Raw genomic sequence first — 19,066 nt, 5'->3', positions numbered from 1 at the left:
ACTGAGCTAAGAACTTTGTGTGTGTGTGTGGGGGGGATAAGGAAGATGAATTAGAGACTTGACTTTCAAGGTGTTATTTGGCAGTCTGAGTTAAACGGCATAAAAGTGATATAAACCATGTTCATACCATGTTTCCATGATACATTGCAGTTATGAAGTATCTTATAGATAGCATTTCATTTGATGTTCACAATGACCTTGTAAGTTTGGCATTATCAATATTACTGTCCACATTTGACAGGTGAGGAAGTGGAGGCTCAGAGGAGTTGACTTGTTAATGGATCTACCCTAAAGTCGGATTGTTTGCTTTGAGAGACAGATGTCCCTTCATTGAAGGTCTTCTGAGGGAGTGTGGATGACTGTTTTGAAGAGCATTGGAAAGGGAAACCTATGAGGCCATCTTGACATTGACTGGCACACAGTCACATAGCTAATAAGTAATGGACTCACACTTGAACCACGCTCTTCTGACTCCAAGTCTTTCCAATTCACTATGCTGACTCATTGCAAATAAAGTATGTTTAGAATGAAAAGGGGAGAAATATCTCTTCTGACTGAAGTGATCAGGGAGTGATCAGAACTCTTAACATGGGTATGGCCTAGTCAGGGGTGGGGAACCCTGTGGCCTCAAGGCCACATGTGGCTCTCTAGGTTCTCAAGTGCAGCCCTTTGACTGAGTCTAAACTTTAGAGAACAAATCTCCTTAATAAAAGGATTTGTTCTGTAATACTAGGACTCAGTCAAAAGGCTGCACCCAACCATCTAGAAGACCACATGTGACTAGACCCTAGTCAGTCCATAAACATTTGCTAAGCACTGGTTCAACTCCAGTTCTGGGCCAGACCTAGCTCAGGCCTGTCCAGTAGTCAATTAAGCCTCAAGATTAGAATGCATTGAGACCCTAACAGATCATAAAATGCAGTAAAAATAACTTTGCTTATAATGGCAAAAAAAGATACAATTAAATGTGAGTAAATACTTCTTTCCTCCCCTTCCACTCACTGCCTACAAACACACCTCACCAGTCAGAATACTGATCAGACTTCCAGAGCTCCAACTCTGTATAGGCTGGGATTTTTCTACCTCAGTTCCAAGGAAGACAAACTAATCATCAAAGCCCTGGCTCCCCAAGTTAACCATCTCCCAAGGACTGGCCTTCCTGCCTCCATAAAGGGAAACTATCTCAGCCTCCATAAAACAGGTGCCCCTCCTGCCACAACTCAAAATGCCCTGGCACTACGAACTGAAAAGATTTTTTTTCCTCAGATTTCTCAGTAAACTTTGTTCGGATTTCTTTGCATCTATTATAGTCTGCTGTGTATTATCTTTATTTCTCCGTATGCCTTAACCCCCTATTAAATTGTAAACTCCTAGAGGTCTTTCTCTGTGTTTTATTTTGTTGTTGTATCCTCAACATCTAATGAAGAGTCTTTTCTAGAGTAGACATTTAATAAGCATTAGTTGAATTGAGCTGAAAATTAAGTTGAGTTTAGAACGTTGGTTTGAAATGGAGCCCTCACTCCTCAGAGAATGGGGAATGGTCAGAATATTTGAATGAGAAAGTGATGGAATCTTACCTGGGCCTCAGAATCCCTCTATTCATAAATGTTCACGGGCATGCTTCTCTGGTCAATTTATTTGCTATGCTTTTTGAATTAAAAAATTTATATTTTTATATAAATTATGTAATTAGTGGTAAATAATGAAATTAATAAATGAATAAAATAAATTTATATTTCAAATGATCTCTGGCTGTGAGATGAAAGCAAATCTTTTGGTAGGCACTGGTGAATACAGTTTTGAGTGGGTGCTGGCCCACAGAGTCAACCCTGGGACAGTTTTTCCTAGTGGCCCCATGTGAGGGTGGGGGGTGCCCCGGGTCATATATGTTACAGAATTCAACATGTTTTGAACATAATGGTTAAGAAGTATCTGTGTTAGTGAGAGCACTAAAGTTCTCTTTATTTTTTGGAATTGGTGATGAGGAGTAATGTGGACAGTAGTAACTTAATAGATAATCTCCAAGCCAAGAGAGATTATTTATAATCTATTCCATAGAAATGTTTAATTATCTATTATAAGGCTGTATATGGCTAGATGTTCCCTCTGGACTGGTACAGCTATTTATTTAACAAATATTTATTGGAACATTTACTATGCATATGAGTATTTGGCTAACCCTTCAGAGTCATTCAGAGAACATGGATATAGACCCTATCCTTAAGGAGTTTATAATGCAGTTGGTTGTGAACACCATTATATTATTTCAGAAGATTTTATACTTGGCAAATAGAAGAACTATTTAAATTTGTTATTCGTTTGTAGAACTTTGTGGTGCTATGAACATAATAGTCACTCAGTAAGTGGGCATTGAGTCAGATTGATAAAATCTGAAGTAATTACTTTTCTTCTCCTCTTAGTGTGGTGAACGAATGAACTATGTTCTAGTGATTTAGATAGTTTCTGTGTAGCCCTTATGAGTGCTTTAATCATTATTTAAAATGCCTTGTGACACTCAAGAAAATTTCAGCTTGTATATGTAAGTGAGGCCTGCTGTCAGACTGGTGGATTGCTTTCTAACTCTGATAGCCAAGATGAATAAACACTCCTGAAGGGCCTTGAATGTTATAAGTAAAAGGCATTTTCAGTTCATTAAACAGGCACCTTATAAAGCTATGTCACCTATAGATCATTCCTTTTCAGTGAGTTGTTCTTTCATATGTATTTGATAAACTGACAATTAAACCTACATCGTTGAGAAAGTTTAATTAATGAAATTTTCAGGAGAGAGAATATAAGGTATGACTATTACGTAATGAAATATTGAACTTTTTTGAACAAAGGCATTACAACTTTTACATGCAAATGTAAGATATCATTCAAAGCCCTCATTTTGGAAAGCTGTACGTTCATTCTAACAATGTTGGTCTTGTTCAGAATATTTTTCAGCTCGGTTTGGGGAAGAACATTATTGTTAAAGCTTTAAAATGAAGGCTAACTCTTTTCTCAGAGGCAGCTAGGTGAGGCAGTGGATGGATAGAAAGCTGGTCCTGGAGCCAGGAAGATTAGAGCTCAAATGTGGCCACAAATGCTCATTAGCTGTGTGACCTTAAGCAAGTCCCTTAACCTCTGTCTGCCTCAGTTTCTTCAGCCACAAAATGAGGACAATAATAGCATCTAACCCCCAGGATTGTTGTGAGGATCAAATGAGATAATATTTGTGAAATACTTAGTATGCTGCCTGGTACACAGTAGGGGCCATATAAATGCTTATTCCCTCCCTAGCTCCTTCCATTCTCTTCTCTGTAGTTCATTATCTTTAAATCCTAGAACATTATCTCAGAAGAAACTAAACTTAAAATTGCAAAACACTAGTAATTCAGAGGACAAGAGATGGACAGATCGTTAAGATATAAGCAAGCTGACATGTGCTATCAATATGTATGCTAGAAGTGGCATTACTGAGGGTAGGTGTGATTGGAAAAGAGGTGAACTGGTCATGTTCTGAGCAGAGAAGTCTGAGTGGTTCATCATTATCTTTAAGGTACAAAAGCAACAAAAGGAAAGTTTCCACTGTGTTGGGTCGATCCTCAAAGAATTTGTCGAGTAAATGAGGATGAGAGGCATCTATAATCTAAGCATTATGTTGTTGTTCAGGTTCTTCGATTGTTAATGCAACCCTGACTGCCATACCCTTTTTTTCAAATGTGTTATCTGTGGAGTCCCTCAGCATTGAAGGGGAAATGCCTGGTCTGGGAGGGGAGGATGGATGACCAGAGGTCAAGTGGGCAAGACTCAGGATTGGGAATATTCTGCCAAATACTAGATGGTGTGACAAACAAAAATAAATCACTAGATAGAAACCATAGTGCTTGTAATTTCATGGATTGCTCATAACTTTTCAGCTCTTCAGTGAATTCTTCCCACATCCCCTCCCATTAGACCACATTTATAATTTTCTTGTTGGAAGTTAACGGAAAATATAAATATAGATATAAAGGATTGCATCTTCAGAGCATTGCTGTGGTTCAGATTTATCTTATCATTAAGTAATGCTTTCAGACATTAAATTCTAGGTGGAGAGCAAACAAACTCTTCATTCATTTAAATTATGACTATAATGGAGACTGGAAGACATTTCTGAAATTGACACCGTGTGTATTGCATAAGTTGGTTTCCTACTTCAGTCGACTCTTAGATTTGTTGTCTCTTGTTGGCTTATCTTGGTTAATAAAGCAATGTGGGTGGAAGAGGAAGTTTTCAACACCTTTGCAATCTGCAAAATCTGTGGGCCAAGAAGGTGTTATTGGGAAATGGGCAATGTCATTATTGTATCTAATTGTGTGAACTATGTGGTTGATAAGAAGAGCTGATGTGACTAGGTATATGGAGCTCGATATTTAGAGACGTATGATGTAGCTGTTTGACCTAGAAGCTTTGCATGAATAAGGTATATGTTCTTTCCGTTGTTTTCTTAGAGGATGACCATGTTATCAAAGTGGGGTTTGTAGGGAATCTCCAGCTGCCTTGTATTTGTCTTAATAACGTTTTCAGAGATGGATTTACAGAGCCCATCATTTATCTTTACAATAAGATTTAAGGAATTATAATTCTATTTGATTTACGCATATGTGGCATAAAACGAGAGACGCTGCAGCTTTGGATTTTGGTTTTCATTCACACAGAAGAGTTGGTTCAATAAATGAGTCAGATCTGTATTTCTCCCTACTCTTCTACATAGACTTCAGTTTCTTCTGTAAAGGGAGAAGGTTCGATGGTCTCCGAGGTCAGATCTGTGATCCTGTAACTGTCATACATTTCCATCCTAGTTTAATTTTAGCATCTTGATACTGTTTCTTCTGTGCCTTTTCATCTGCTGCTATCAGAAACAGATTGTAGTGCTGGCTCATGGGAGAAGCCCTTCTCCCTTACTGCTGCAGATCCCATTGGAGGGAGAGAAATATGGGGATGTTGATCCCTGTATTCTATTCTGGATTTCCTCCTTTCCCTTGTACTTTGATTCCCTCCTGCCCCCAATGAAGACTAAAAGTAGAAAAAGAAATCAGAAATATGGATATGTAACTGTACAACACATCATCATCATTGTTCTCCTTGTAAAAATCTTTGGTCTGTCTGGCTACTTTGGTTTTGGCAAGCAGCTGGATTTCAGCTCTTCAAACTCGCATCTTGTTGCAACTGCTACAATTAATCTCCCTGAAACTAATGCTGCTGAGGCTCTGGTGGTCAAGAAGGAAGTAAGGAGTAAGACAAGGAAACCTACAGGTACAAGTGGTTGCTATGAAGAGTGCTCCTGCAAAATTTCTAGAACAAGGGTGATGATATTTTTCTAGTCTTTCTGCTAAAGTGAACTAGAAAACAACAACATCAGATAGATTTTGTTTTTCATCATGATAGATGTACTTTGGAAGTAAAACAAGATTCTGTCTAAGAAAAGGGATATGAATCCCGAGGCACAGTAGCTGTATTAGGTGATATCTGGTTAACTTAAGAAAAAAAGTTAATATTAAAATGTCATTTGGAATCTGCATTTTCTTTCATGTCTCACCTTTTTTCTAACTATACTATTCCTGAATTTGATTCACTCTACCATAACCATTGCGGATTTTTAGCAAGTGTTATTATCAGTAGCCTTATAATCCAGTACTGCCATATTGCAAGAACACATGAGCCCCAAAGCAAAATGTGAGCTAACAGATTCAGCCAGTGAAAAAGGTGAAAATTGACTTTCAGGTGATGATAGAATGGTGAGAAGTTAGAGCTTTGCAAATTTTCCCTGTGTTGTCATCCTTGTTCTCTGTCTCGATTTGAACTGGTATGAGTGAGGATACAGTAGAGAAATCTCCGCATTGGGAACTCTGTAATACAGACATTCACACATGCCCACCACATACATACACCATTGACATGAAGGGAATTCACATATATAGTTTTGGTAAAGAAAAGAACTTCTTATTTAAGAAAAAGAAAACCATCATTTAAAAAAAAAAAAACTTTTAAAGGTAACTTTGAAATTTTTTTCCAGTAACTTTTATATGACCTTGAATATTACTTTGTATCCACCTTGTGTTCCCAAATCAAGTCTGTGTTTTATTTTTGTGGTTGGGGGGGGGACACCTTTGATCATTCTATATCTGCTAGATATCTTCATTTAGATGTCCGAAAGGCATATAAAATTCAACATGACCAAAACAGAATTTACTGTTTTTTAGCCTAACCGTGTCTTTTCTCCTAAATACCTTATTTCTGATGAGGGTATCACCATCTTCCAGTCATCAGAGTTCTTTACTCTCTTTCAGCTTCACTGCCTCTCCCCCTTGGCAAGTTTAATGGATTATTATGTCTGTTACACTCCCCAGGGTCCTTTCAGGGCAGCATCCCTCATCACATTTCTTCCTTTGATAGAAAGGAAGCTCCTTGAGAGCTGGCTCGCTCTCTCTCTCTCTCTCTCTCTCTCTCTCTCTCTCTCTCTCCCTCTCTCTCTCAACTTGGTCTCTCCAGTGCCTGGTGGGATGTCTCTATCACATAGTAGACCCTTACCAAATGTTCCTCTGCAGCTCACTCACCACATAGCTGGCAAAATGAGATTCCTGAATAAATCACAGGTCTGACCAAGGTCATCCTCTCATCCAAAAGCTTCAGTGGCTTCCCCTTGCTTCTGGGACAACATACAAAGTTCTGCTGTTTGACCTTTCAAAGTCTGCCCAATCTGCCTCTATCCTACCTTTCCAGACTTACTTCATGTTATTTCCCTGTATTCTCCTCTATTTTCCAGCCCAACAAGCTTACTTCCTATTCTCTGTACAGGTCATTCTACCTCCTAGAGAGGTAGAATGGTTCTCTTTGTGCCCTTCTCTTCTCCCACCCCTCGTCTTCCCCCCTCCCCCTTCCCCCCCTGAAATGCACTCTCTCTCCTCTCTCTTCTTTCTGTCTCTTGGAATTTTCAGTTTCTTCCTAGGTTCAGCTCAGCTGCCACTTTCTCCACAAAGCCTTTCTCAAGCTTCCCCCATGCTCTCTTTCCTCTCCCATTTACTGTGTTTTCTTTGTCTGTACTTATTTATGAACATGCGATATTCTAACCCCCCAGCCCCCCCCAAGTAGAATGGAAGCCTCTTGAGGTAATAAATACTGAACTGAATTGAAATAGAAATTCAGTAATAGCCAAAAATGCAAACTAGACTTTCCCGTGTCTAACTGCTTTTAACTGTGCAGAACCAAAAGAATTAATGAATAAGCAATTAAAATTCCCTTGTTCTGTGTCTCCTACCTTTGGCCCTGACTTCTTTTTTTTCGCCTTTTTCCTCCTCAAACATTGGTTGTAGTTCGTTTGTTACAGCTCTGCTTCTGCTGATTCATTCTATATCTCTTCATACATTTCCGTATTTTCTGGCATGGGTCACACTTTTCTTTTCTTTTTATTCCCTGCTAACATCACAATCATACAGCCATAGATTTAGAGCTAGAAGGGAACTGAGAGGTCATCTGGTCCATACCCCTCATTTTACAAATGAAAAACTGAGGCCCCTGAACTTAGATTTGAATTCCAGTTCCAAATCTATGAGGTTTTCCAGGCACAAAGGTGTTTTAATACTCCATCATGTGAAAATGTGATTTATTCAGCCATTTTCCAATTGTTGGGTATATAGAGTGTCTCCATTTTTGTTTACTTATTTTGTTTTTGCTATAACAAGTAGAATAATGATGAATATTTTTTGTATAGGTAGTTTCTTTCCTAAAGTGTAATATATTTGGGAAAAAATCCTCTAAAGGAATTGCAGTCACAAAGTATAATCACTTATTGCCATATTGCCTTCCAGAGTGTTTTCACTAAGCTCTATCAATTTTCTTATAGATCCATCAAAAATTTTTTTTTTGCCGTTTTAATGTGTCCTATACTCTCTGTTCTGTGCAATTTATAAGGAGCTTATCTTTGTAACTCTCAACAGCATCTTGAAAGTCCTTAAATGACTGTTGAGTGAATTCATTAAGAACCGTTATGTTTAGAAATGGGGAAAAAAATAATTGTAATGTACCCATACACTGTTTGGATGTACATGAATATTTTAAACGAAAAAATTTAGAAGCTAATATAATGTATACTTCCAAAGCATCTCTCTTTCACCCAAGTAGAGAGGCAGCTAGGTGTGAAGTCCAAAGATCCGAGTCAAATTCAGTCCGATGCTTCCTGTGTGACCCTATGCAAATCACTTCACCTCTGCCTCAGTTTTCTCAACTGTAAAATGGGGTTAAATAGCACCTACTTCCCAGGCTTGTTGTTAGGATCTAATGAGATACTTGTAAAGTGTTTAGCAGTGTCTGGAACCAACTAAGGACTATGGAAGTAACTGCTGGTCATTTTATTATTACAGCTTTGAAGACCTGAAGTAGCTTTAAGATTGTGCCTCTGTTTGTTGCTTCTTAAAAAAAAAAGTTGATGACCTTTGTTGCTTTAACCTAGACTACAATAAAACCTCATTAATTTGGACACAACTAATCTAGAATTCATGGTAGGGGTAAAATCCTGTCATAGGTCATACCATGCAAACTGTTATGTGTGACAAAACTAATTCATATTTGCTTAAAAGGAACCACTTACAAGAAAATTCTCTCTGGTGTCTCTTGGTCTGGAATTTTATTTCTCTTGACTGAGGACCATTGTAAAAATTTTTCTGTGGTCTTCAAAATAATCTATAAAGATCAAAACAGACTGAAGTTAGAGTACCTGAGTGACATTTGAGAGCTATTCTCATAAAAGGGATTGGCTCGATAAATCACTGGGTCACCACGCTCTGCGATTGTCATTTTTCTCTAATGAGAGGGCCTACAGTTGTTGAGAGGAAGGGAAAATGAAGTTATTCTTTACTTTTTCACAGTTCCAGGCTTTTTCCCTTAAGGAACAATTACCCTTTAATTCATTTCATTTTTTTTTTCTACCTTAGAAATATCAGTACCTCGTCCTCCCATCTTCTCGTGTTCTAGGAACTTAGAGAAGGAAAAGAAAGTGTTTTGTGCTTCTGCCCCCTTTACTGTCTTCATAGCACCTCAGTTTACTAAGCTTCGGAGGCCCCATGCTGATCTCTGAGCCCTGCTTATGGGGATTGTCAATTTACAGTTCGCCTTAAATGTAGGGAAACATGAAGGACTTTAAAAACCTGCTGCCAGTATTGGAAAATATCAGTGGTACCAAAGATCAGCCATAGATTGCTGAATCTGTGACAAGGCTTAGTTCTTATTTTTTTCTTAAACTTAATTCTGCTCTTCACAAAAGAGCTTATTTTAGAAAATCTAATTCATCCATTTGTTTGAGGAGGAAGCTAGCCTGGAATTGAAGGTAGCTTTCAACAAAATGATTGGTTTGTAATTGAGAGATAAGAAAGGATTGTTGTTTTTTTTTTTTAATGGGGTAGTCTACAATTTTCTCTCTCTTTCTTGGGCAAAACTATTTACAAGGTTAATTAGTTTAAATAGTTTGGCAAGATATGGGGCTCACTATTTGGGGTAGATTCCAAACAGTTCTGGAGTTAAGCTCTTTTAGAGCCTTTAAAAAATGTGGTTCGATACATATTTTAGCATATTAAGTGGCTCCCAACTTGAAGTGATTCTAAGTGAAGCAACTTAGCCTGTTATGGGTGGAGATTTTTGCTTCCATAATCCCTACTGGGGGCAATGATTTCCCCAAATCCTCACTCCTCTGTCTGGCACCTGAGCCCCAAACCTCCTATGGAGATCTGCTGTAATCTACTTGTTACTCTCTTTTTTTTCTTCTGGAGGTAGAGTGCATGTAGATCTTAACCAAAATATTGGTTACCTTCACTTGATTTCTGTTTGTGTAATTATTTTGATTACTTTGAGTGATGTTTTAAAAAACTAAAAACCACCTTTGTGACCCTGTCACTCAATTAAAGACAACAGGATGGCCTGGGGCTCTCAAAATAGTTTCAGCGTTGATTAAAATGGAAAGTCACTGGCATTTATCCTCAACACAACAATGAAATCCATTTGAAAGTACTTTGAAAAATTCTTTTAAGAGTGTGAGTGTGACTTTGATCTGTTAAAAGACTAGGTGGCTTTTGGAGGATGTTACCTTAAAGCTCCCAGTGATGAGGGCCTGAGCTGGGGATGGCAGATCATGCTGAGGAGGTGCATGAAAGAGGGAGGAGGCCAAGTACACGATTTCGGGTGGGTGGAGGAGTGAAATTCTTCTTTAGCATGGTGATTTGTTTGAGCCATAGACCTTTATCAATTATATTATTTTTGAAAAAAATGAAATAATGTATTTTACTAACATTGTCCTTTTCCTGCAGAAGACCTTCATCTCAGACATGTAGAAAAAGATGTTTTGATTCCCAAAATTATGAGAGACAAGGCCAGGGAGAGGTGCTCTGATCAAGTGCAAGGTAAGATTTGAATATTCATCTAAAGATTGAGTGCATTCTTTGATAATGTGAACTGAATTTACTTCTTAGCCTCAGAGTGAATAGTCAGTACATTAATATGCATGATTTCCTTTTCATCCTATTCTGGCTATGAGAACTTCCAGGAAGGTTTCAATTTATATACAATTTATAATATTCTCTAAAGCCATATAGTAAAAATAATTCTTCCGAAATGCAGTTCTAGGGATAGAGAAGAACCTTCTTTCGGTGATTCCAGTAGAGGGGAGAAAGCAGTGCCAGGGCTTATTATAGCCTTTTTAAAAATATACTTTTATCAACAAAATTCATGTGTGTGTGTGTGTCTGTGTCTGTGTAGAGACATGTATACAGAAGCTATGGCCAAAATGGCAGGTTTGAGTCTCAGAATGGAGTGCTCTGTTTTGGGTGGAGGTTGTCAACAGGCAATCACAAGTTCATGCAACTTATGAGGAAAACTAGGTTTATTACAAGAGAAATGATCCTGCAGTGGAACCTAAGCCAGTGCAAAGCGTTCACAATCCTAACCGAAGCTTCACCCTGGGGGAAAGCTCCTTAGCTCCTTTAATGGAGATCTGGGTGGGGAAAGTTCATCAGGCTACAATAAGATTAAAAAAGTGGAGCTGGACCGCATGACACTGAGATTTTATCTAAAGTGGAGAGGCTAAGTATTTGAACTTTTCTGTAAAGATGATTATTTTAAGGAGAATTTGATTAGATGTTTGGTTGTCCCCACTGAGGACAAATTAAGGAGAAGCAAAATGTTTAAGTGGATTTAGAGCTGAAATCAACCTGTAGAGTTACCTGGTGCAGCCTTGTCATTTCAAAACTAAGGAGTCCAAGGCCCTGGGAAGTTAGCCTGGCACAGGATTCCACAGCTGGCCTTCTTCTTCCCTACCTTGTCCATAGGCAGTCTCACTTCTTGGAGTCTTAAAGAAAAATCTGGGATGACCTTAAAGAAGGGCTCTTTTGGACTTAGTGCAGACCTACTTCTGTGCGAGCTTGATCTATTGAGTTACTGTTTAGGCACAGGATTTTACAGAAGTGTTTCTTTCATTTAAAGTGATAGACCTTAGCATCTAATTCAACATTCTTACAAATGAGGAAGCTGGCCCATGGAGTTTAAGTGATTTGCCCAAAGTCAGATGATAACCATTTATTAAACCTTTTATTAAAGATTTGAGGTTAGAGTTATGTAAGTGTCTTTTCATTTTTTTTCAGTGGGGTTCACATAGAAATGGTCCTGGAACATATTCCCCTGCTGTTTTTCTCTTAGTGACTGTTGCCTAGGTGGGTGATCAAGCACAGCCGCTATATCTGCCTCACTAAATTAGGATGTCAGTCCGTCCTCTGAAGGGTCCCTGAAAGCATCATTGGCCCAACTCCATAGGGGACGACATCCCTCTTCCTGTGGCCACAAGATTTCGACCTCCTGTCCTGGATTGCTGCTGCTGCTGCTGTTGAAGATGAGGAGGAGGAAGTCAGTTGAAGGATATAAGTAGCAATAGCCAAAGCTTTTGCTGTTTTATTAGATTTTTCTCCAGGGTCACATTTGTAAGATATACATGAATGTGACAGAGAGAGTTAGGTGTCCCAGCTAGTTGGAGCAGGTAGATGAGATGGTAGTGCAGAGCCATGATGCTGTCAAATCTACAATAGGGCGAATTCTCGGTCTAATAAATTTTTAAAGTTTTGATTTTATGTGTAGTGGAAAGGGCACTGGATTTGGAGTCAAAGGGCCTTAACTCAAGGTCTGGCTCTGCTACCAGTAGCTGGGTGACCTTGAGTAACATTTCTGACCTGGCCAGGCTTCACTTTGAAAATCCCTAAAAGGGGAAGACTGGAGTTGTGGACCTCTAAGTTTCCTTCTCGCTCTTGTGCCATGATCCAGCAGGCTTAGGTAGAGGGCATGTCTCCCCAGGCTCCTGTTTGACATTTGTGCGGGTCAACTCCACACATGAACCATTAGCTCCTTGAAGGAGTCTGTCTGTGTAGACATTGCTCTAGTGGGGGCCCTTGTGTCAAGGTCACAGTCTCTCTCAGCTCCTCCTCTTCTGGTTTCAGTGCTCTGTAATTGTCTGGAACAAGTGGTTGGTTTTTCTTGCTCAGGTTCTTCAGATGCTTACTGTCAGCATGTTACAGATGTGTGACTTTTACTTCCATGTACGAAAGAGTTCTATGAAAACGCTGTTCTCAGTCTATGTGTTGCAGAATTGTGTTGGTGATCAAGTGAGTCTTACCCAGATGAGATGTCCTGATTGGGCACTTCACGAGTCCCCGCCATCATCTGCCCAAGCACATGACTGCTACCTCTGCTAATCTGGATTTCACCTAGACTGTGATAAGTTTTGCCTGGTCCATTGAAAGCACTTTATAAATGCCTGTTGGCTTGATTTATTTTGATTATAAGTGAATCTTTATGTTTTGGAGGTATTTCTTGTAAATGGCATATTGTTGGATTCTGCTCTCTGATCCATTCTGCTGTCTTCTTTAGACACATGGGTCAGTCCTCATCTCATTGATATGCACAATTATGATGGTTAATTTTGTATTTCCCTCCATTGTGTTTGATTTTACTTTTTCTTCGCTTTGCTTTTTGCACCCATTTACAAAGGAGAGGGTTGTGAGAGAGGAGTAGACTTAGCTTCATTGCTCTGTGCTTCTTTTCCCTTCTTTTAGTTTTCACTCAGAGCCAACCACAGGTTAATACATTTTCTTTTCTTCCTTCTCTCTCCTCCTCTTCCCTTCCCTCTTCCTTTCCTGCCCTTCCCTACTTTTCCCCTCCTCCTTCTCTTGTCCTCTCCTTCCCTCCTCTATTCCCCCCTTCCTCTCTCCCTTCTCTCCCCCTCCCTTCCCCTCTCCATCCTTTGCCTCTATATCAGGAGGTAAATAGCATGTTTCATCATTAGCCCCCTAGAATCCTTAGTTCTAATAGTCATTAGTTCCTGACTAGTGTACCCATTGGAACAGTCCAGGTGTGAGGTGATAGGTCTCGTTCCAGGCTTGTGTCAGTCTCAGAACAAAGAAGGAGGCGTATATGAGAAGTGCTGCAAAAGCCGAATCAGGAGGACTTGGCATCTGATCAGGTATGGGAGGTGGGAGAGTGAGGAGTTGAGGATGACACCTGGGCTGTGAACCTCGGTGACTGGGAGGGTGGATGGGGGTCTCCTCAGCAGTCATAAGGAAGTTAGGAAGAGGGAAGCCCTTGGGGGGAAGGTCCTGAGGTCACTTTTGGACATATGTTACAGAAATCCAGTTTGAGATTTCCACTGAAGCTGGCAAGGTAAGACTGCAGGTCAGGAGAGAGGTTAGGGCTGAACAAGTGGATCTGTCATCTGCATAGAGATCATAACTGGAGCTGTGGCAGCTGATGAGATCCCCTGTTCCTCCTTCATTCTGGAAGAGGACCGATGACATCATGAGCATGATGTCTTGACTTGTGCTTGAATTGGATTTGAGTGAAGCAGAACTGTGCAGTCATCAGCCTTGCTCTCCACAGTCATCAGGGTCCAGTGGCAAGGCAAAGGTCCAGACAGCTGGTGATGGCTAAGGGTGCAATGGGGTGACCTTGTGTAATAGTAATTAAGGTGGGACTTTTTGCTGTTGACCTTTAATGATTCTGGCCTTTGTTTGAATGGGGCAGATAAAGTGGGATGTTTTTGTATGTCTCAGCACTGAGACAATTGGGAGCCATTGATTTGTATCTGATGTGATATTGGGGGTGGGGAACTTCTCCATGCCCAGCCTGGGTGAGGTCAGGGCCCTCTGGGCCCTGAACAGGATACATAAGCACAAAGGTTAGTGTTCTAGCTCAGAGCTCTGAGCCACAGCTGGAGTGGCATGTTACTCTGGGCCAGCCATTCTAATGAGCTTCCCAGCTGTACGCCCAGATGTTGATAACTAAGAATTGTATTTGGTCTGTAATTCAGGGTTCTGGCTTTTTCCCCTGAACTAGGTGGATGTTATTTGTATGCTGGATTAAAGTAAGATTATTAACCCCGTAACATTGTTTTCCTTAAGTAAAGCAGATCAAAAGGACCTGTGTTGGCAGCTTTCTGGGTGCTGGTTGTTGGTGGATCTTACACCCCCACAGAAACTGGTAGCTGGATTGTTGATACACCTTGGTCTTTCTAAATGAAGATCTTTTCCAGGTCTTAGACAAACTGAGAAGGACAGCCACCAGCCAACAGCTAGGTAAGGATTGATAAAAAAGATGGCCTAGTTCATCATCCCAAAGATATCAGTTTGGAAAGGGAAGACCCACAGAATTTTTGGGCAGAACAGAAAACAGTTGCTATGTATACTCATTCTAAGCCATCAAAAAACCTAAACAGTGAGCCATAGAGACTTGCAATGGGCTTATTATTGTCCATTCAATGGAAGCCAGAATGTTAGGGCCTAGTCAAGTAGCTCCATTTAAATGGACATTTAAAAAAATTATTTGTTTTTCGTTTTCAGCATTCACTTCCATAAGATTTTGAGTTTCAAGTTTTCTTTCCCCTCTCCTCCCCCCTCCCCAAGATGGCATGCAATCTGATATAGGCTCTCTCAATGCATTCATATTAAACGTGTTTTCACATTAGTCTTGATGTAAAGAAGAATTAGAACTAATGGGAGGAACCATGAGAAAAAAAGAAACAAAACAAAATGACAAAAGAAAAGGAAAGCAAATAGTATGCTTCCATCTGCATTCAGAATCCAAAGTTCTTTCTTTGGATGTGGATAGCATTTTCTGTCATGAGTTCTTTGGAGTTGTCTTAGATCCTCACAATGGACTTTTTAAGAGTGCTTTTCAGAGCTTTATTTCAAGAAATAAAAAATGAAAATTGTATAGGAAAAAAAGTAAAATTTCCCAGCATTTTGAAGAAAAAAATAAAGAAGATAGAAAAGGTGTTTGTTGTTTGTCCTTTGTTCTTTTTTTTATTTGTCCTTCTTTCTTGAAGAAAATCACCGACATCACAATAGTGATGCATTGACTTGAGAGTGAATTGGGTTTAACTGAGTCAGCTGCACAAGTCATCTTCCTCACTCTCTCCTCCAAAATCACCAGCATCCAGTGGCAAGACAAAAGTTAAGGTGACTGGTGATGGTCCAGCAGGAGAAGGAGAACAGCATTGAGCATTGCCCAGCTTCTAGGCCCACGACATCATGGTTAACCAGAGTGATGTGGATTAAGGAAGATCCAGCAAAGGAGACAGAGGAGGGGTCAGACAAGTAGGAGGTGAACCAGGAAAGAGCATTGTCCAGAAAACTTATAGAGAAGAGAGTATCGTGGAGAAGAGGGGTATTGACAGGGTCACAGACTGCACAGAGTTCAAGAAGGGTGAAGGAAAATGCCATTAGATTTGGCAATTAAGAGATCATTATTCACTTTGGGAAGAGCAGTTTAAGTTGATATTCCTGTTTGAGGATAACACTGTGCTGATTGTATTAAGTCCCAGAATACTCTGTGCCCTCCTCAATGAGCTCCTTGTTCTTCCAAGAATGATAGAGTTGAGCCCTTGGAGCTCTCAGGTCAAAGGTCAATTGTCCAGTAATGGTCAGAGGAAGAGAAGAAGAGCAATACAGGATGATTCCTGACTCAGGGGAGCTGAAAGATTGGAGATATTGTTATCTTGCAAAATGTGCTTATGACATAAACAGGAAAACTTCAAGATTTGTAAAAATAGTTGACACTTGCTGTGATTCATGATGTCTTGCCAGAAATTATGAAGTTTTGGGCAAGGAACTGAAGAATAAAGAGGTAGGTTGCGTTTTCCTCACATTTGCCCACTGAAGGGAAGAAGAAAAAAATTGATTTGGGAAATGAACAGGTGGCCAAGAAGTTGGTATCTGAGAATTTGGTTTCAGTTTTTGCACCATGGCCTTCAATATAGGGATGAAAGAATCTTGGCCTAAGATGGAGCATTTCTCCCCCCCCCTCCCCCCAAAATCATTATTTATTTATTTAATATTTTTAGTTTTCAGCATTAATTTTCAGAAGAGTTTGAATTACAAATTTTCTCACCATTTCTACCCTCCCCTCTACTCCAAGATGGCATATATTCTGATTGCCCCATTCCCTAGTGAGTCCTCCCCTCCGTCACCCTACTCCCCCCCATCCCCTTTTCCGTTACTTTCTTATAGGGCAAGATAGATTTTTATGCCCCATTGCCTGTATATCTTATTTCCTAGTTGCATGCAAAAGCTTTTTTTTTGAACATCTGCTTTTAAAACTTTGAGTTCCAAAACCTTTCCCCTCTTCCCTCCCCACCCACACTCCCTAAGAAGGCAAGCAATTCAGCATAGGCCACATGTATATCATTATGCAAAACCCTTCCACAATACTCATGTTGTGAAAGACTAACTATATTTTGCTCCTTCCTATCCTATCCCCCTTTATCCAGTTTTCTCCCTTGACCCTGTCCTTTTTCAAAAGTGTTTGTTTTTGATTACCTCCTCCCCCATCTGCCCTCCCTTCTATTGTCCCCCCTTTTTATCCCCTTCCCCCTTCTTTCCTGTGGGGTAAGATACCCAGTTGAGTGTGTATGTTATTCCCTCCTCAAGTCAAATCCTATGAGAGCAAGAGTCACTCATTCCCCCTCACCTGTCCCCTCTTCCCTTCCTACAGAACTGCTTTTTCATGCCACTTTTATGTGAGATAATTTACCCCATTCTATCTCTCCCTTTCTGCCTCTCTCAGTATATTCCTCTCTCATCCCTTAATTTAATTTAATTTTTTTAGATATCATCCCTTCATATTCAACTCACCCTCTGCCCTCTGTCTCTCTATATATATATGTATATTCCCTTCAACTACCCTAATACTGAGGTCTCATGAATTATACACATTATCTTTCCATGTAGGAATGTAAATAAAACAGTTCAACTTTAGTAAGTCCCTTATGATTTCTCTTTCTTCTTTATCTTTTCATGATTCTCTTGATTCTTGTGTTTGGAAGTTAAATTTTCTATTTAGCTCTGGGCTTTTCACTGAGAAAGCTTGAAAGTCCTCTATTTTATTGAAAGTCCATATTTTGCCTTAGAGCATGATACTCAGTTTTGCTGGGTAGGCGATTCTTGTTTTTAATCCTGGCTTCATTGACCTCCAGAATATCATATTCCAAGCCCTTCGATCCCTAAATGTAGAAGCTGCTAGATATTGTGTTTCCACAATACTCAAATTGTTTCTTTCTGGCTGCTTGCAGTATTTTCTCCTTGATCTGGGAACCCTGGAATTTTGTGACAATATTCCTAAGAGTTTTCTTTTTGGGATCTTTGAGGAGGCGATTGGTGGATCCTTTCCATTTCTGCTTTCCCCTCTGGCTCTAGAATATCAGGGCAGTTTTCCCTGATAATTTCTTGAAAGATGATGTCTAGGCTCTTTTTTTGATCATAGCTTTCAGGTAGTCCAGTAATTTTAAAATTATCTCTCCTGGATCTATTCTTCAGGTCAGTGGTTTTTCCAATGAGATACTTCACATTGTCTTCAATTTTTTCATTCCTTTCATTCTGTTTTATAATAGCTTGATTTCTCATGAAGTCACTAGCTTCCACTTGCTCCAGTCTAATTTTTAAGGTGGTATTTTCTTCAGTGGTCTTTTGGACCTCCTTTTCCATTTGGCTAATTCTGCCTTTCAAAGCATTCTTCTCTTCATTGGCTTTTTGGAGGTCTTTTGCCATTTGGTTTAGTCTGTTTTTTAAGGTGTTGTTTACTTCAGTATTTTATGGGTCTCCTTTAGCACGTCATTGACTTGTTTTTCATGGTTTTCTTGCATCACTCTCATTTCTCTTCCCAATTTTTCCTCTTTCTCTAACTTGCTTTTCCAAATCCTTTTTGAGCTCTTCCATAGCCTGAGACCAGTTCGTGTTTTTCTTGGAGGCTTTTGATGTAGGCTCTTTGACTTTGTTGACTTCTTCTGGCTGTATGTTTTAGTCTTCTTTGTCACCAAAGAAAGATTCCAGAGTCTGAGACTGAATCTGAGTCTGTTTTCCCTGCCTGGCCATGTTCCCAGCCAACTACTTTACCCTTGAGTTTTTCAGCGGGGTATGACTGCTTGTAGAGAGTACTTGTCCCAAGCTTGAGGGGCTGCGCTGTTGTTTTCAGAGCTATTTCTACATAGCAAGCTCTTCCACACCAGCACTCCTCCCCCAAGAACCGCCAACCCGGACCAGACTCAGATGTTAAGCAGGCTCTGTTCTCCCTCTCTGATCCACCACTTAATTTTTCCCACCAGGTGGGCCTGGGGCTGAAAGCAACTGCAGCTGTAGTTCTGTCTTCAGAGCTACACCACCTCTGCTGCCCCTGGGGTGGTGGCCGAACTGTGAACTCCTTTTACTCTGTCCCCACAGCTTTTCTCACTAACCTTCTCTGTTGTCTTTGGTGTTTTGTGGGTTGAGAAGTCAGGTAACTGCCACAGCTCACTGATTCAGGGCGCTAGGGCCTGTTCCGCCCGGCTCCTGTTCTGGTTGGTCCGGGCGTAGCCCACGCTGGGCTCTGCTCCCCATCCAGGCTGTCCTGGGCTGGAGCCCTGCTTCCTTCTGCTATTTTGTGGGTTCTGCAGTTCTAGAATTTGTTCAGAGCCATTTTTTATAGGTGTTTGGAGGGTCCTGGGGCAGAGCTTTAGGCCAGTCCCTGCTTTTCAACTGCCATCTTG

At 40.2% G+C, this 19,066-nt stretch overlaps 1 protein-coding gene across 2 annotated transcripts in view; it reads left to right on the top strand.

Annotated features, from left to right (window-relative positions):
• CMC1 (C-X9-C motif containing 1) overlaps positions 1-19,066 on the top strand; it is an 87,041-nt gene that overhangs the window by 9,003 nt on the left and 58,972 nt on the right. Inside the window, exon 2 of one of the 2 annotated variants that reach the window (XM_036758514.1) lies at positions 10,326-10,415. In XM_036758514.1, coding sequence (XP_036614409.1) covers positions 10,326-10,415 — 90 coding nt within the window. Of the gene's footprint in view, positions 1-10,322; positions 10,416-19,066 lie in introns of both variants that reach the window. The other variant, XM_036758513.1, reaches the window with a different exon arrangement.

Source organism: Trichosurus vulpecula, chromosome 5, assembly GCF_011100635.1.
Source record: "Trichosurus vulpecula isolate mTriVul1 chromosome 5, mTriVul1.pri, whole genome shotgun sequence".
NCBI lineage: Eukaryota > Metazoa > Chordata > Mammalia > Diprotodontia > Phalangeridae > Trichosurus > Trichosurus vulpecula.
This window is presented reverse-complemented; position numbering and strand designations above follow the sequence as displayed.